This window comes from Pristis pectinata, chromosome 9 (genome assembly GCF_009764475.1).
Source record: "Pristis pectinata isolate sPriPec2 chromosome 9, sPriPec2.1.pri, whole genome shotgun sequence".
Lineage (NCBI taxonomy): Eukaryota > Metazoa > Chordata > Chondrichthyes > Rhinopristiformes > Pristidae > Pristis > Pristis pectinata.
Genome location: NC_067413.1, coordinates 78,837,659 through 78,855,401, shown reverse-complemented (window position 1 = coordinate 78,855,401; position 17,743 = coordinate 78,837,659). Strand labels below are relative to the sequence as shown.

The 17,743-nt window shown below is 41.8% G+C and overlaps 1 protein-coding gene across 1 annotated transcript in view; it reads left to right on the top strand.

The window, feature by feature from the left end:
- The window catches only part of mybl1 (v-myb avian myeloblastosis viral oncogene homolog-like 1), a 54,534-nt gene that overhangs the window by 14,327 nt on the left and 22,464 nt on the right, over positions 1–17,743 (top strand). The window contains exons 5-8 of the mRNA XM_052022608.1: positions 1,674–1,894; positions 11,668–11,854; positions 11,981–12,049; positions 12,712–12,816. Of these exons, the coding sequence (XP_051878568.1) occupies positions 1,674–1,894; positions 11,668–11,854; positions 11,981–12,049; positions 12,712–12,816 (582 nt within the window). The remainder of the gene's footprint in view (positions 1–1,673; positions 1,895–11,667; positions 11,855–11,980; positions 12,050–12,711; positions 12,817–17,743) is intronic.

Below are 17,743 nucleotides of genomic sequence, written 5' to 3'. Positions count from 1 at the left end.
TTATGTGAGATGTGAGTGAATTCTTTAGTAAGAGGTGAAAGATTTATACAATCTGAAGAGCTTACTAAGTTACAGTCACTGTAAACTGTCTCGCCCTAAAAGAATCTTTCTTGGTGGGCTGTAATTCTGTCAGTAAATATTTCAAGATGTAATAGATTTTTTTCCCCAATTTCAGCTTCTACCTTGATCATGTGTATGTTCAAATCTTGATTTCACAGTGTAAAATGTTTAAAAATCTGTGCTTTTTTTAAAATAACTGTGTTAATGCAAATTCTTCGATGCGATTGGCTGCCCAGTCAGCATGTTGAAATCAGGATTGCTGAATGGCAGGGACCTCCTTAACTCGTTAACTAATTTCTGTAGCAACTAATGTTGGAAAAAGACTTAAGTCTTTTGGGTGCAACTTTCTTTAAGGTCGGCAATGGGTGTCATCTCCTCACTGTGAGCAGTAAAATCCAGCCAATAGGGCCAAATTGAGCTGGATTCAGCTTGCTGTCTGCATTGCCCATTTGCTTTCACTGACCTGGTCTGGATTCCGGAGGACCAGACTAGTTAACTTCTGTCCCAGAGGTGAGATATTGGTAGTGACCAGGCCTCTGATGGCATACTACTGAGGCCCAGAACCAGAATATCCTAACAGGCTTTGACAGGAGGCGAGGTGTGAAGGCTTGGTTGTATTTTAAAATATCTCTAAAAGTTGGAAACATTAAAAAAAAACTGTGAAAAATGCTTCAAATATTTAAATAATAAAACTTCTTATAAAAATTAAGGATAGACTTATAGAAGTTAATTAAAACATTAAAGTAATTGAGAACAGTAAGAATTTTTTTTGTAAAAAAGACTGAATTAACCTTTCCTAACCTGGCGTGAGACTACTGCAGTGGATTCCCTGGAATATTGCCTTGAGAATCTCAGCACATCCAGTCTCCACAACTGGACTCCATTTGGAATAGACCTGCTCAAGTCTGCACTTACCAGACAGTAGCTGAAAGTTGACAATTCTCTTTTATTATTTTTGATGAATATATCAACAGATAGTGTTCAGTACAATACCTGTGGCAATGCTAATCCAGATATTTATGTTTTAAGGACAAATTTCAGCTTCTGAGAAACTATTTCCATGGAATTTTGTTTAAAATTGTGAAATAGCTCGTAATTTAAAATGCCTTGTTTTGTGAAATGGAAAGGAAACCACGTAGAAACAGTACTAGCCCCTTATATTAGTGGATCATCTGAATAAGTAACTGAGAAGCTGGACTATGTAGACCAGAAAATCACTTATTCCCATCAAATAACTAGTTTTAGCTGCATTGGTAAGGACTTGAATTGAGGATGGGATTCTGAAATTACATTTTCATAATTTACTCACCTAAGCTTTCAAGTAAAGAATATATATTTGTGTGAGAGGATGCCAGAATTTGTAGATTGTACCTCCGTATAGAATTAATGCAAAAAGGAGTGAAGAAATTTGAGGAGGATGGAAAAGAAAATGTTATTCTATAAATCAAAATCTAAATGAAAATTGACATATGAAATCCCTTGCGGTTATTTATTTTAACAGATTGATTTCGGCAAAAGAAAACCATGACCATTTTTTTTCTTCTGTGCAATGTATGGAATTGGATACTAGTGGTATAACACTTCAACTTTACTTTTGCTCTACCTTATTACAGGTAATTGAGTTGGTACAGAAATATGGTCCAAAACGATGGTCATTGATTGCCAAATACCTAAAAGGCAGGATTGGAAAACAGTGTCGGGAAAGGTGGCACAATCATTTAAATCCTGAAGTAAAGAAATCTTCCTGGACAGAAGAAGAGGACAAAATAATATATGAAGCACATAAGCGTCTTGGAAATCGTTGGGCAGAGATCGCAAAGTTACTTCCTGGAAGGTATGTTAAGTCACTTATTACAATTTCAATTTTTTTTTATTGAAATATTGAAAATGTTCCAGGAAATTATCATTCATTTGTATTTGTAGATTAGTGACTGATCCTAATGAATGGAATATTTTCCTAATGATTGTGTTCAGTGTAGGATCAAACAGTCCCATGTTATTATTAATTGCATATTTTTGAATTTGTAAAAGTGCTCTCTGGACAGCTCCAGCAATGTGCTCTTTGTCATGCAGCAGGGCAGCCCATTGGATCTTTTTGCTGTAATGTTTATTGAGTTTTCAGGATCTGGGTTTGCTAGGCCATTTAAGATTTAACTACATTGTTATGTTTGGAGTCACGGACTTGGAAATGTAGAGCTTTGATATTGTTGGAGGAGTGGGATGGAACATCAGTTTCCCCAGTATTGGTTAGGATAGTGAAGGGCCTTAATGAACCAGATGGGTTTTTAAAATACACTTGTTTTGGGGTCATGACTTTTTTTTCCCCCCAAAATTCCAGTTAATTAACTAAATTCAAATTCCACAGCTGCCAGGGCAGGATTTGAATTCCATTTTCTGGATTGTTAATTCAGGCCTCTGGATTACTAGTCTAGTCATTGCAACCCATAGGTTGCTGTGTTCTTCTCCATTATCAAAGCAAAAGTTTCAATGATCACTGCTCTCCAAGTGTTCTGCCACCAACATTAAGCCCACCTCTTATCACACATCAAGCAATGTCATCTTTACTGAGCTAAAAACAGTGAGCAAAAGAGTTCTGCATACATTTCAGATATTCCTTCTTTGTATTTCAACACTATCCTAACCAATATTAGGGAAACTGATGTTCCATCCCACTCCCCCCAACAATATCAAAGCTCTACATTTCCTGCACCCCTCTATAATTTCCTGTAAGTAGGCAAAGATCAGGCAAATAGAGAGTAATGGGGGAAAATATGAAAATGTTTAATTTGATAGTAAAAATAAAAACCCATCTGGTTCATTAATGCCCTTTGTGGTAGGAAATCTGCCAGCTCTGTGACTCCAAACGTACCAATGTAGTTAAGTCTTAAATGGTCTAGCAAATGCAGATCCTGAAGAATCAATAAATATTTTTTAAAAATCTAATGTAGAATTTCTTGAGCTAACTTCAGTGGAATTGGAGGAAATCTGCTAAAAAGAAAGCAGTGAACAGAATAATGGATAACCTTTAGTTGTTTTGGGTGCGGGCTAGTTAAATTCCCACATGACGAAAGAGGAACAGAAACCAGAACTGTGTGGATAACATTAATGCTTCATATCAGATGAATAATTCAATGAGAACCTATTTGAATAAAGTAAATTTAAAAGATGATTAAAACAAAGATAATAGTACGTCACACCATCCACTTTTTCCAAATCCCTCATTACTGTATATACTTGTATCAAATTTCCCCTCCTCTTCTTTATGGAAAACTGCTCCAGCCTCTCCAGTCTACCCTTGTAACTAGTCCATTATCCAAGGAGCCTTTCTTGTAAATCTTTTCTTGACCCTCTCTAATGCCCTAGTGTTCTTTCTATAACATGGCAATCAGATTTGAACACCACGCTCCATTTGAGGCCGGACCAGTATTTTATAAAGGTTGACTTCCCTGCTTTTATCAATAAAGGCATAGAATATAAAGTACAAAATTATATATGCCTTATTAACTGCTTTCTCATCCTGCCCTCCTGCTTTGTGATATATGCACCCATGTTCCCCAGATCCCCCTGCTCCTGTTGACTGCAGCATACTAATCAATTCTATCTGTTGCCTCATCAAAAACTTCTATCAAATTGGTTAAACATGATTTGCCCTTGATCCATCAGGGCCTTGTTCTGAATTAATCCATTTTTCTCCAGGTAACTATTAATACTTATAAGTGCTTTCCCACCACCAAGGTCAAACTGACTGGCTTATCCTTGTTCAAAAAAGGGAGTAATATTTGCTGCTTTCCAGTCCTCTTGCACCACCCTTTATTCAAAAAGCATTGAAAGTTTATGTCCAGTATCCTTCAATTTCCCTCCTGTACTTCCCTCAAAGTTCTAGGATGCATCCCATCCAGTCTTGCTGACTTGCCTACTTTTTCAGCTAACTTATATAATACCTCCATGTTATCAATTTTTAACCTACTTCGTTTATCTCAATTACCTCTTCTTTCACCATAACTTTGGAAGCACCCTCCTCCTTGGTGAAGACAGAAGCAAAATGCTCATTTAGTACCTTAATAATGCCCAGATCATCCATATTGCAAGTTCCCATTTTTATCCTTTAATAGGCACCACTAATCCATGGGCTACCTTTTCTATATTCCTCTATCTATAGAACTCTCTTGGATTTCCACTATGCCTATAGAACTCTTCTGGATTTCCATTATGCCTTTGGTACATTTGTGTTGCTAACTCTGCTAGATTTTCCACATACTTGTGCACTCTCCACCATCCTTTGAATGTTAGGGTCTATGAATATGGGTAGACTGTTTCTTTAAAAAAAAGGTTGGCAGTTAAGTTCTAGCAGTAGCTATGTTTAAAATAATGTATTATTTTAAGCTATTGTTCATTTTAAAACTATTTGATATGAATGCTAGAAATTCTTTTACCAACTAGAGCACAGAAACAGGCCCTTCAGTCCATCTAGTCCATGTTGGTCTGGTTTTCTGCCTAGTCCCATCTACCTGAACCTGGATCATAGCCCTCCATACCTCTTTAATTCATGTACCTATCCAAACTTCTCTTAATGTTACAATTGAACCCGCATCCACCACTTCCGTTGGCAGCTCATTCCACACTCTCACCGCCCTCTGAGTGAAGTAGATCCCCCTCAGATTCCCCTTAAATATTTCACCTTTCACCCTAAACCTATGACCTCTAGTTCTAGTCTCACTCAACCTGAGGGGGAGAAAGCCTGAATGCATTCACTCTATCTATACCCCTCATAATTTTGTATACCTCTATAAGATCTCCCCTCATTCTCCTGTGCTCCAGGGAATAGTCCTAACCTATTCAACCTATCCCTGTAACTTGGGTCCTCAAATCCCGGCAACATCTGTGTAAATTTTCTCTGCACTCTTTCAAGTTTATTGATATCTTTCCTGTAGATAGGTGACTAGAACTGCACACAATACTCTAAATTTGGCCTCACCAATGTCTTATACAACTTCAACATAACATCCCAACTCCTGTATTCAATACCCTGATTTATGAAGGCCAACGTGCTAAAAGCTCTTTATGACCCTATCTGCCTGTGATGCCACTTTCAAGGAATTATGGATCTGTATTTCCAGACCCCTTTGTTCTACCACACACTTCAGTGCCCTACCATTCACTGTGTAAGTCTTATCCTCGTTTGTCCTCCCAAAGTGCATCACCTCACCCTTGTCTGCATTAAATTCCATCTGCCATTTTTCAGCCCATTTTCCCAGCTGGTCCAGATCACTTTGCAAGCTTTGATAGCCTTCCTTGGTGTCATCTGCAAATTTGCTGATCCAGTTTACCACATTATCATCTAAATCATTAATATACGTGATAAACAACAAAGGACCCAGCACTGATCCCTGTGGGACACTACCAGTCACAGGCCTCTAATCAGATAGACAACCATCCACTGCCACTCTCTGGCTTCTCCTGCTTAGCCAATGTTGAATCCAATTGACTACTTCATCCTGAATGCCAAGCAACTTAACCTTCTGGAGCAGCCTCCCATGTGGGACTTCGTTAAAGGCCTTGCTAAAGTCTATGTGGACAACGTCCACCACTTTCCCTTCATCAACCTTCCTGGTAACCTCCTCGAAAAACTCTATTAGATTGGTTAGACGTGATCTGCCACGCACAAAGCCATGTTGACTATCCCTAATCAGGCCCTGTCTATCCAAATATTTATATATCCTGTCTCTCATAATACCTTCCAATAATTTACCCACAAATGACGTCAGGCTCACCAGCTTATAATTTCCTGGCTTATTCTTAGAGCCTTTCTTAAACAACGGAGCAATATTAGCTATCCTCCGGTACCTCAACCATGGCTAAGAATAGAAACATAGAAAAACTACAGCACAATTCAGGCCCTTCAGCCCACAAAGCTGTGCTGAACATATCCCTACCCTAGAAATGACTAGGCTTACCCATAGCCCTCTATTTTACTCAGCTCCATGTACCTATCCAACAGTCTCTTAAAAGACCCTATCGTATCCGCCTCCACCACCATTGTCGGCAGCCCATTCCAAGCACTCAACACTCTCTGAGTAAAAAAAAAACTTACCCCTGACATCTCCTCAATACCTACTCCCCAGCACCTTAAACCTATGTCCACTTGTGGCCACCATTTCAGCCCTGGGGAAAAGCCTCTGACTATCTACCTGATCAATACCTCTCATCATCTTATATACCTTTATCAGGTCCCCCCTCATCCTCCGTCGCTCCAAGGAGAAAAGGCCGAGTTCCATCAACCTGCTTTCATAAGGCGTGCTCCGCATTCCAGGCAGCATCCTTGTAAATCTCTTCTGCTCCCTTTCTATGGCTTCCACATCCTTCCTGTAGTGAGGTGACCAGAACTGAGCACAGTACTCCAAGTGGGGTCTGACCAGGGACCTATATAGCTGCAACAATACCTCCCGGCTCCTAAATTCAATTCCCCGATTGATGAAGAGCAATACACCATATGCCTTCTTCACCACAGAGTCAACCTGCGCAGCCGCTTTGAGCGTCCTATGGACTCAGACCCCAAGATCCCTCTGATCCTCCACACTGCCAAGAGTCCTACCATTAAGACTATATTCTACCATCATATTTGACCTACGAAAATGAACCACTTCACCCTTATCTGGGTTGAACTGCATCTGCCACTTCTCGGCCCAACTTTGCATCCTATCTATGTCCCTCTGTAACCTCTGACAGCCCTACAAACTACCCACAACACCCCCAACCTTTGTGTCATCCGCAAACTTACTAACCCACCCCTCTGCTTCCTCATCCAGGTCGTTTATAAAAATCACAAAGAGCAAGGGTCCCAGTACAGATCCCTGAGGTACACCACTGGTCACCGACCTCCACGCAGAATATGACCCTTCAACAACCACTCTTTGCCTTCTGTGGTCCAGCCAGTTCTGGATCCACACTGCAATGTCCCCTTGGATCCCATGCCTCCTTACTTTCTCAACAAGCCTTGCATGGGGTACCTTATCAAAAGCTTTGCTGAAATCCATATACACTACATCTATTGCTCTCCCTTCATCGATGTGTTTAGTCACATCCTCAAAAAATTCAATCAGGCTGGTAAGGCAGGACCTGCCCTTGACAGAGCCATGCTGACTATTCCTAATCATATTATACCTCTCCAAATGTTCATAAATCCTGCCCCTCAGGATCTTCTCCATTAGCTTACCAACCACTGAGGTAAGACTCACCAGTCTATAATTCCCTGGGCTATCCCTACTCCCTTTCTCGAATAAGGGAACAACATCCGCAACCCTCCAATCTTCTGGAACCTCTCCTGTCTCCATCGACGATACAAAGATCATTGTCAGAGGCTCCGCAATCTCTTCCCTCGCCTCCCACGGCAGCCTGGGGTACATCTCATCCAGTCCCAGCGACTTATCCAACTTGATGCTTTCCAAAAGTTCCAGCACCTCCTCTTTCTTAATACCTACATTCTCAAGCTTTTCAGCCCGCTGCAAGTCCCCACTACAATCCCCCAGATCCTTTTCCGTAGTGAATACTGACGTAAAGTATTCATTAAGTACCTCCGCTATTTCTTCCAGATCCATACACACTTTCCCACTGCTGCACTTGATAGGCCCTATTCTTTCGCATCTTATCCTCTTGCTCTTCACGTACTTGTAGAATGCCTTGGGGTTTTCCTTAATCCTGCCCGCCAAGGCCTTCTCATGCCCCCTTCTGGCTCTCCTAATCTCCTTCTTAAACTCCTTCCTATTAGCCTTATACTCTTCCAGATCTCTAACATTACCTAGTTCTCTGTACCTTTTGTAAGCTTTTCTTTTCCTTTTGACTAGATTTATTATAGCCTTTGTACACCACGGTTCCTGTATCCTCTCGTGACTCCCCTGTCTCATTGGAACATGCCTATGCAGAACTCCACACAAATATCCCCTGAATATTTGCCACATTTCTTCCATACTTTTCCCTGAGAACATCTGTTCCCAATTTAATCTTCCAATTTCCTGCCTGAGACCCTCATAATTCCCTTTACTCCAAGTAAACGCCTTTCTAGTCTGTCTGTTCCTATCTCTCTCCAGTGCTAATGTAAAGGAGATAGAATTATGATCACTATCACCAAAATGTTCACCCACTGAAAGATCTGACACCTGACCAGGTTCATTTCCCAATACCAAATCAAGCACAGCCTCTTCTCTTGTAGGCCTAACTACATATTGTGTCAAGAATCCTTCCTGAACACACTTAACAAACTCCACCCTATCTAAACCCCTCATTGTCTGGAGATGCCAGTGGATGTTTGGGAAATTAAAATCCCCTATCACAACAATTCTCACACCTTTCTAGGATCTGCTTTCCTAACTGCTCCTCAATATCCCTGTTACTGTTGGGCGGCCTATAAAAAACACCCAGTAAAGTTATTGACCCCTTCCTGTTCCTAACCTCCACCCACAGAGACTCCGTAGACAGTCCCTCCATGATGTCCACCTGTTCCGCAGCTGTGACACTATCTCTGATCAACAGTGCCACTCCCTCACCTCTTTTGCCTCCCTCCCTGTCCTTTCTAAAACATCTGAAACCTGGCACTTGAAGCAACCATTCCAGTCCCTGAGCCATCCAAGTCTCCGTAATGGCCACCACATCATAGCTCCAAGTATTGATCCAAGCTCTAAGCTCATCCGCCTTGTTCACAATACTCCTTGCATTAAAATAGACACATCTCAAACCAGTCTGAGCACATCCCTTCTCTATCATCTGCCTATCGTACCTACTACTAGCTTTCTCTACTTGAGAGCCAAACACCTCTTTCCCCGGTCTCTCCAGTTCGGATACCACCCCCCCCAACAATTCTAGTTTAAACTTTCCCCAGTAGCCTCAGCAAACCTCCCCGCCAGGATATTGGTCCCCCTGGGATTCAAGTGCAACCCATCCTCTTTGAACGGGTCATACCTGCCCCAAAAAGGCCCCAGTGATCCAGAAATCTGAATCCCCTGCTCCTTACTCCAATCCCTCAGCCACGCATTTAACCTCCTCATTCTGTTCCTATACCCACTGTCACTTAGCACAGGCAGTAATCCAGAAATTACTACCTTTGAGGTCCTGCTTCTCAACTTCCTTCCTAATTCTCTATAGTCTTTTTTCAGGACCTCATTCCTTTCCCTACCTATGTCGTTGGTACCAATATGTACCACGACCTCTGGCTGTTCTCCCTCCCCCTTCAGGATATCTTGGACATGATCTGAAACATCCCGGACCCTGACACCTGGGAGGCAAACTACCTTCCGAGTTTCTTTTCTGCGTCCACAGAATCGCTTGTCTGCCCACCTAACTATAGAGTCCCCTATCACTAGTGCCCTCCTCTCTCCTTCCCTACCCTTCTGAGCCACAGGGCCAGACTCTGTGCTAGAGACACTGTCACTGTTGCTTCCCCCAGGTAGGCTGTCTCCCCCAATGGTACTCAAGCAGGAGTACTTATTGTCAAGGGGTACAGCCACAGGGGTACTCTCTGGTACCTGACTCTTCCCCTTCCCCCTCCTGACTGTGACCCACTTGCCTGACTCCCGTGGCCCCGGTGTGACCACCTGCCTATAACTCCTTTCTATCACCTCCTCATTCTCCCTGACCAGACGAAGGTCATCGAGCTGCATCTCCAGTTCCCTAACACCGTCCCTCAAGAGCTGCAGCTCGACACACCTGGTGCAGATGTAGCCTTCCCGGAGGCAGGGAGACTCCGGGAACTCCCACATCTGACACCGAGTACAGGAAACCGCACTCGTACCCCTTCCTTAACTCAAGTCACCTATCTTTCCTCGCCCCTTCATGCCTAAGCCCCTTGAGCCAAAGCCCAACCACTCTGCTCCCTCTCACTCCGCTGCCCGCTGGATATGGCGGTTTTGAATATCTATGCCAGGGCCCCTGCAATTTCTGCACTAGCCTCCCACAAGGTCCAAGGGAACATCTCGTCAGGCCCTGGGGATTTATCCACCCTAATTCACCTCAAGACAGCAAGTATCTCTTCTGTAATCCGGATATGGTCCATGACCTCGCTACTTTTTTTTCTTCAGTTCTATAGACTCTGTCTGTCTCCCGAGTAAACACATGCAAAAAAAATCCATTTAAAATCTCCCCCATCTTTTTCAGCTCCACGTATAGATGACCACGCTGATCTTCAAGAGGTCCAATTTTGTCCCTTGCTAACCTGTTGCTCTTAATGTAGCTATAGAGACCCTCTGGACTCTCTTTCACCTTGTTTGCCAGAGCAACCTCATGTCCTCTTTTAGCCCTCCTGATTTCTCCCTCAAGTATTCTCTTGCATGTCTTCTACTCCTCAAGTGCCTCATTTGATCCTAACTGCCTATACCTGATATGTACCACCTTTTTCTTTACCAGGGCCTCAATATTCGTTGATAACCAAGGTTTCTTAAACCTGTTAGCCTTTTTTTTAATCCTAATGAGAACACACAGATTCTGTACTCTCAATATTTCACTCTTGAAGGCTTCCCACTTACCAAGCATCTCTTTGCCGGAAAACAACCTATCCCAATCCATGTCTGCCAGATCCCTTCTGATGCTATCAAAATTGGCCTTCCTCCGGCTTAAACTCTTAACCCAGGACCAGTCCTATCCTTTTCCATAATTATCTTGAAACTAATGGAATTATGATCACTAGATCCAAAGTGTTCCCCTACACTCATTTCTGTCACCTGCCCTGTCTCATTCCCTAAGGGGAGATCCAGTATCACAGTCTCTTGATTTAGGACCTCTACATATTGATTAAGGAAACTTTCCTGAATACATCTGACAAACTCGTTCCCATCCAATCCTTTTACAGTATGGGAGTCCCAGTCAATATGTGGAAAGTTAAAATCACCTTCTATCACAAATTTATATTTCCTGCAACTGTCTGCTATCTCTCTACAAATTTGCTCCTGTAAATTCTGCTGACTATTGAGGTCTATTAACCATTAACATGATTGTCCCTTTTTTTTTATTCCTCAGTTCCACCCAAATTGCCTCAGTAGTCGAGTCTTCCAGTATGTCCTCTCTGAGCACTGCCGTGACGTTTTCACTGATGAGTAATGCCACCCCTCCCTCTTTAATACCTCACCCTCAATCATGTCTAAAACAACAGAACCCCAGAACAGTGAGCTGCCAGACCTGCCCCTCCTGCAACCGTCTCACTAATGGCTACAACGTCATAATTCCATGTACGGATCCATGCTCTAAGTTCATGTGCCTTACCTACAATACTCCTTACATTGAAATAGACACAACATTAGTCCCACCACACTCAACCTTTCAGTTTCCATCTTTGCTTGTAGTCTTAACATCTACTTTCCCCACAGCCTCTCCACTTGCTGTCCTGTCACTCTGGTTCCCACCCCCCTGCAACTCTTAAATACCGCCGCCCCCCCCCCCCCCCCCCCCCCCAGCAGCACTAGCAAACCCTCCTGCAAGGATATTTTTTATTTCGTAATTTTTGAAATATCCAAGTACTTTTGTCTGCTTTAGAAGGTCCTCTTTGTGGTTTGTGTAATAATAATCTACAGAGCCTTTAAGTAGTTTATTTTTAATGCAAATATATGTCAAATTAAATTTGTACAGAACAGATAATTCAATCAAGAACCACTGGAATTCCACAATGAGAAGAAAGGTTGAGCAAGAAGGATATCTGCAAGAGGCATCCAAATGTGACTTGCTTCCAAGTATGCAGCAACAGAAAGTACCAGCTAGGAGTCCTCTGAACCCAGTGCAGTTCCAGAATCAGTTTTTCATTCCCGTGTCTACTCAAGTAAAATATGCACTTTTTCTTGAGTAATTCATGAATTCATATGCAGCAACATTATTGATGCTGAGTTTTGAATAACTGTTTTAACAATTGTGAAATGAAGTTGAGATATCTTATTTTTTCTTAAAGGGTCTAAGACATCCATATTTGTCTTCAGAAGAACCTTGCATAGATAATTCCACAACAGGATTAACTCAAGTAAGAACAATATATTTTTGAATTAATGAGGCTTTTATTGGGATTTAAGAGTATTTTTGCATGCTACTATTAATTGTAACTGATCTACTTCTTGTCAATATACATCAATAGCCAAACATTTTTAATATCTTGCCAGGTTTAGGATGAGATATTATTGAAATGTTTCTGGCATTTTCATATGACAATGCACTGCTTTATCTGTATTCTGCCTAGGTTATCCATGATGCATCGCATGTCTGAATCCAGACATCAGGCATATTTTTGAAACTAATTGTGGCAGCTTCTCATTCAACTTTATTTCAAATTATATTCCATCAATATATAGAAAATACAGCCATTTAGATTTGTCATCCACTTCAAAGCTTTTACTACTATTCCACTGCTATCTGGCACTTAATCTGTCTTATAAGCAAATTAAATCTTTTACAGCGAAAAGCATGTTACTGGCCCTTTCATTTGTTGCTATTATTTCATGATTGATTAATCCTGTTAAAGGATTTTATTTTTCCATGGTACCAGATTTTAAAAACTTTGTATTATTGATAGCCTTGTAAGTTTATGCACTTGAATGAAAGAGTAAACAACATTTCTTAGTCTCTTTTCCTGTCACTCTCCATTTTTGTCCTTTCTCTCTTTTTTCTCTTGTTACATGTTCATTTCAGCAACCACATACTGATGACGATCCTGATAAAGAGAAAAGAATAAAGGAACTTGAACTACTCCTAATGTCAGCAGAGAATGAAGTCAGAAGGAAACGAGTAGGAGCTGTAAGGATTCTGTACACTCGCAGCCTTTAAAGTTGTTTAGCCTTTTTCATCTTGGACTTACTATTTCACCCATGCTTTCTTCTTGTTTTAGCCTTTAGTTGTGATGATGTTTCCGCTAACCTAGATCATTGAATTTTATTAGAAATTAATATCCATTGAGAAATAACATTTTTGTTTGGATGCATTAAAGCTATTTGTTTTAATACGTTTGTCCTTTGGAATATGTGGTTTGTGATTATTTTTGAGCTTTTTTGAATGGATACCTTAATGTGTTTTACAAGTATAATTGCTTAATTGAGCATTTTTTTAAAAATGGGCATATATTTTACAAATCAATTGTATATTGTAATCACATGGTGCTTTTATGCATTGCCTCAACCAAATTTCTTGGCAGGGGTGTGCCCAAGCTGGTAGCAGTGCAGATTTTGAGGGCAAGGAAATTTATCCTGAGCCTGTCTGAAGTTAATTTGGGACTAAGAATTGGATGGGACTAGGGCAGTAGTTGTTACTGTTGCTGTTGTGATGTAAGAAATAATTTAAAATGTGGGATCCAAATTCTGAAATGTGACCAAACTGCAGAAAAGACAATTTTGCACTTTGATCATATAATCAAAGGCTGTATATTTACAAGTATCATTGAATAAACACATTTTTTTGGGAACAATTCATTAACTATCAATAGAGATGTTGCACAGAATGAATTTAAATGGAATGTTACTTTAACTGAAAACTGAAGTTGCAAATTTAGTCAGCTTGGGAAAATGCTTTTTGCTTCTAATCCTTGTGATGGTTTGTGAAAGCGTCAGGCAATAAATATTTGATTTTATTTTTCTAGTGTTTAGCTCAGATGAAAAGTTTGGGATTGAGGGGCAGCAGGAGTCATCATATTTGACTGACCTGATTTGAATTTTTTTGCTGAGCAGGATTAATTAGGGCTTTACAAGGATGTCATTTATCTGGATTTTCAGAATGTTTTCATTAAGTGTTGGTTAGAACAATTGAAGCCCATGGAATAAGGGATCATTGGTTGCATGGTTAAGAAATCAGCTCGGGGCCAGAAAGTTATGGTAAATATTTTTACCAGACTGGAGAAAGAGGATGTGCAGTATTACTGAGGGTTGATTTTTTTTAATCTATACTTCTATCTTCCTATCCTGCCTATTTTTATCTTTACATTTCTGGAACTGCTTTTGTAAATCTTTTCTCGCAGCCAAAAGTGTGGTGATCAAAATTGGATGCCATAGTCTATCTGGACTACCCACCTTTTATAAGATTTTACATAACTTCCTGCTTTTTTTACCTTATGCATCTACATAAAGCTTAGAATCCCATATGCTTTACTAATAGCTTTCTCAACCAGCTCTGCCACCTTCAGAGATATATGCACCATAGTTTTTCTGATTCTGCAACTATTTTAAAATTCTACCATTTAGTCTATATTACTTTGTTCTCTTTGCAAAAATATGCCACTTGAACTTCAATGCATTAAACATCCTCTGTTGCATGCCTGCTGATTCCACCACTCAATGTAATTGAAGTCTTGTACCATTCTTCTCATTGCTTACTACATTTCTGTCATCTGAAAATTTGGAAGTCTTGCACAGCAAACACGTCTGAAGTCCTTACTATATATTGTAATAAATTTGCAGATGGCAAAAGCTTGAATGTGTTGTAAGCATTGAGGAGGATAGGAACTTTGTACATTGGTCGGAGGAATGAGCAGATATGCATACTAGTAAATTGAAGCAAGAAGTGACATATTTTACAAGAAGAACAAAGGGAAGCAATTTTAAATTGGTTGCAGAAGTAGAAAGACCGAGATGAATATGTGCATAAACCTTTTGAAGGTGGCAGAGCAGGTAGATAGAGGCGTTGGTCAACCATGAGTCCTGAATTTCAATTAGAGACTAGAGTGTAAAAGCAGGGGGGTCATTTTGAACCTTTTATGGAAAGAGTTTTGAGCTACAACTAGGATATTGCTTCCAAATCTGGTCACCATACTTTAGAAACGTTGCGAAGAAAAGGTTTGCGAGAATAGTTCCAGGGATGAGGATTTAAGTTATAAGTATAGTTAGAGAAGCTGGATTTGTTCTCTCCTTTGAGAGGCAAGTTGAAAGGAGTATACAGAATTGTGACCTGCATAGATAGGATAAATATAGTTACTGTCCCTTTCAGCAGAAGGACCAGATTTAAAGTGACTTGTAAAAATTTCAGAGGTGATGTGGGAAAAAAAAACCTTGTGTCCAGTTATGATATGGGAAGAAGACTGCAAATGCTGGAATTAGGAACAAGACAACAAACTGCTGGAGGAACTCAGTGGGTTGAGCAGCATCTGGTAGGGGTGGGAGTGGGGCATATGGGGGAGGAGGAATTGTAGACTTGTTGGGTCAAGACCCTGCATCAGGACAGAATGGAGAGGGAAGATGGGCGGTATGAAGAAGAGAGGGAGAGTGGTGAGACGGGCTGGTAGGTGATGGCTGAACCAAGGAGAGGTGAAGGATGATGGGCAGAAGGAGCCAGGTGGGGAAGCCATGGAGGTGGGAGACAGAGGCAGGCGGGTGGTTCGTGGAAGCAGACAACCATAGAACAATACATGCCCTTCGGCCCACCATGTTGTGCCGACCTTCAAACCACACCTATGACTATCTAACCCCTTCCTCCCACATATCTCTTTATCTTAAATTCCTCCATATGCTTATCTAACAATCTCTTGAACTTGACCAACGTATCAGCCTCCACCACCACCCCAGGCAGCGCATTCCATGCACCAACCACTCTCTGGGTGAAAAACCTCCCTCTGACAACTCCCTTGAACTTCCCACCCATTACCTTAAAGCCATGCCCTCTTGTATTGAGCATTGGTGCCCTGGGAAAGAGGTGCTGGCTGTCCACTCTATCTATTCCTCTTAATATTTTGTATACCTCTATCATGTCTCCCCTCATCCTCCTTCTCTCCAATGAGTAAAGCCCTAGCTCCCTTAGTCTCTCCTCATAATCCATACTCTCTAATCCAGGCAGCATCTTGGTAAATCTCCTCTGCATCCTCTCCAATGCCTCCACATCCTTCCTATAATGAGGCGACCCGAACTGGACACAGTACTCTAAGTGTGGTCTAACCGGAGTTTTGTAAAGCTGCATCGTTACCTTGTGGCTCTTAAACTCGATCCCACAACTTAGGAAAGCTAACATCCTATAAGCTTTCTTAACCACCCTATCCACCTGTGAGGCAACTTCCAGTGATCTGTGGATATGAACCCCCAGATCCCTCTGCTCCTCCACACTGCCCAGAATCCTGCCATTAACCTCGTACTCTGCCTTGGAGTTAGTCCTTCCAAAGTGTACCACCTGACACTTCTCTGGATTGAACTCCATCTGCCACTTGTCAGCCCAACTCTGCATCCTATCAATATCCCTCTGTAAGCTTCAACAGCCCTCCACACTATCCACAACACCACCGACCTTTGTGTCATCTGCAAACTTGCTAACCCACCCTTCCACCCCCTCATCTAAGTCATTAATAAATATCACAAAAAGTAGAGGTCCCAAAACCAATCCCTGTGGGACACCATTAGTCACATCCCTCCAATCCGAATGCACTCCCTCCACCACAAACCTCTGCTTTTACTGGCAAGCCAATTCTGAATCCACATGGCCAAGTCTCCCTGGATCCCTTGGCCTCTGACCTTCTGAAGAAGCCTACCATGCGGAACCTTGTCAAACGCCTTACTAAAATCCATGTAGACCACATCTACTGCACTACCCTCATCAATCTTCCTGGTCACCACCTCAAAGGACCCTATCAGGCTTGTGAGGCAAGATCTTCCCTTCACACAGCCATGCTGGCTGTCCCTAATCAGTCCATGATTCTCATAGATCCTAGCTCTTAGAATCCTTTCTAACAGCTTACCCACCACAGACATAAGGCTCACTGGTCTGTAATTCCCTGGACTATCCCTCCTACCTTTTTTGAATAAGGGGACAACATTCACCACCCTCCAATCCTCCAGTACCATCCCCGTGGACTACGAGGACTCAAAGATCCTAGCCAACGGTTCAGCAATTTCCTTCCTTGCCCCCCCCCCCCCCGAAGCAGCCTGGGGAATATTCCATCAGGCCCCGGGGACTTATCTGTCCTAATATTTTCTAACAGCTCCAACACATCCTCTCTCTTGATATCTACATACTCTAGAATATTACCCTTACCAACACTGTCCTCAGTGTCATCAAGACCCCTCTCACCCCTCTCCTTGGTGAATACTCAAGAGAAGTATCCATTGAGAACCTCACCCACTTCCACAGCTTCCAGGCACATCTTCCCACCTTTGTCTCTAATTGGTCCTACCTTTACTCTAGCCATCCTTCTGCTCTTCACGTACGAGTAAAAAGCCTTGGGATTCTCCTTAATCCTACTCACTAAAGCCTTTTCCTGTCCCCTTCTTGGTCTCCTCAGCCCCTTCTTAAGTTCTTTCCTTGCTACTCTATATTCCTCACGAGCCCTATCTGATCCTTGCTGCTTACACCTTATGTATGCTGCCACCTTCTTCCTAACTAGTTGTTCCACCTCTCTTGTCACCCATGGTTCCTTCACTCTGCCATTCCTTCTCTGCCTCACCGGGACAAATTTATCCCTAACATCCTGCAATAGATGCCTGAACATCGACCACATCTCCATAGTACATTTCCCTTCAAAAATGTCATCCCAGTTTACACTCTCAAGTTCTCACCTTTATAGCCTCATAATTCACCTTTCCCCAATTAAATATCTTCCCGTCCTCTTTGCTCCATCCCTGTCCATGACAATGCTAAAGGTTATGGAGCAGTGATCGCTATCCCCAAATGCTCACCCACCAATAGATCTGTCACCTGACCCAGTTCACTACCTAAAACTAAATCTAATATGGCATTCCCTCTAGTTGGCCTGTCAACA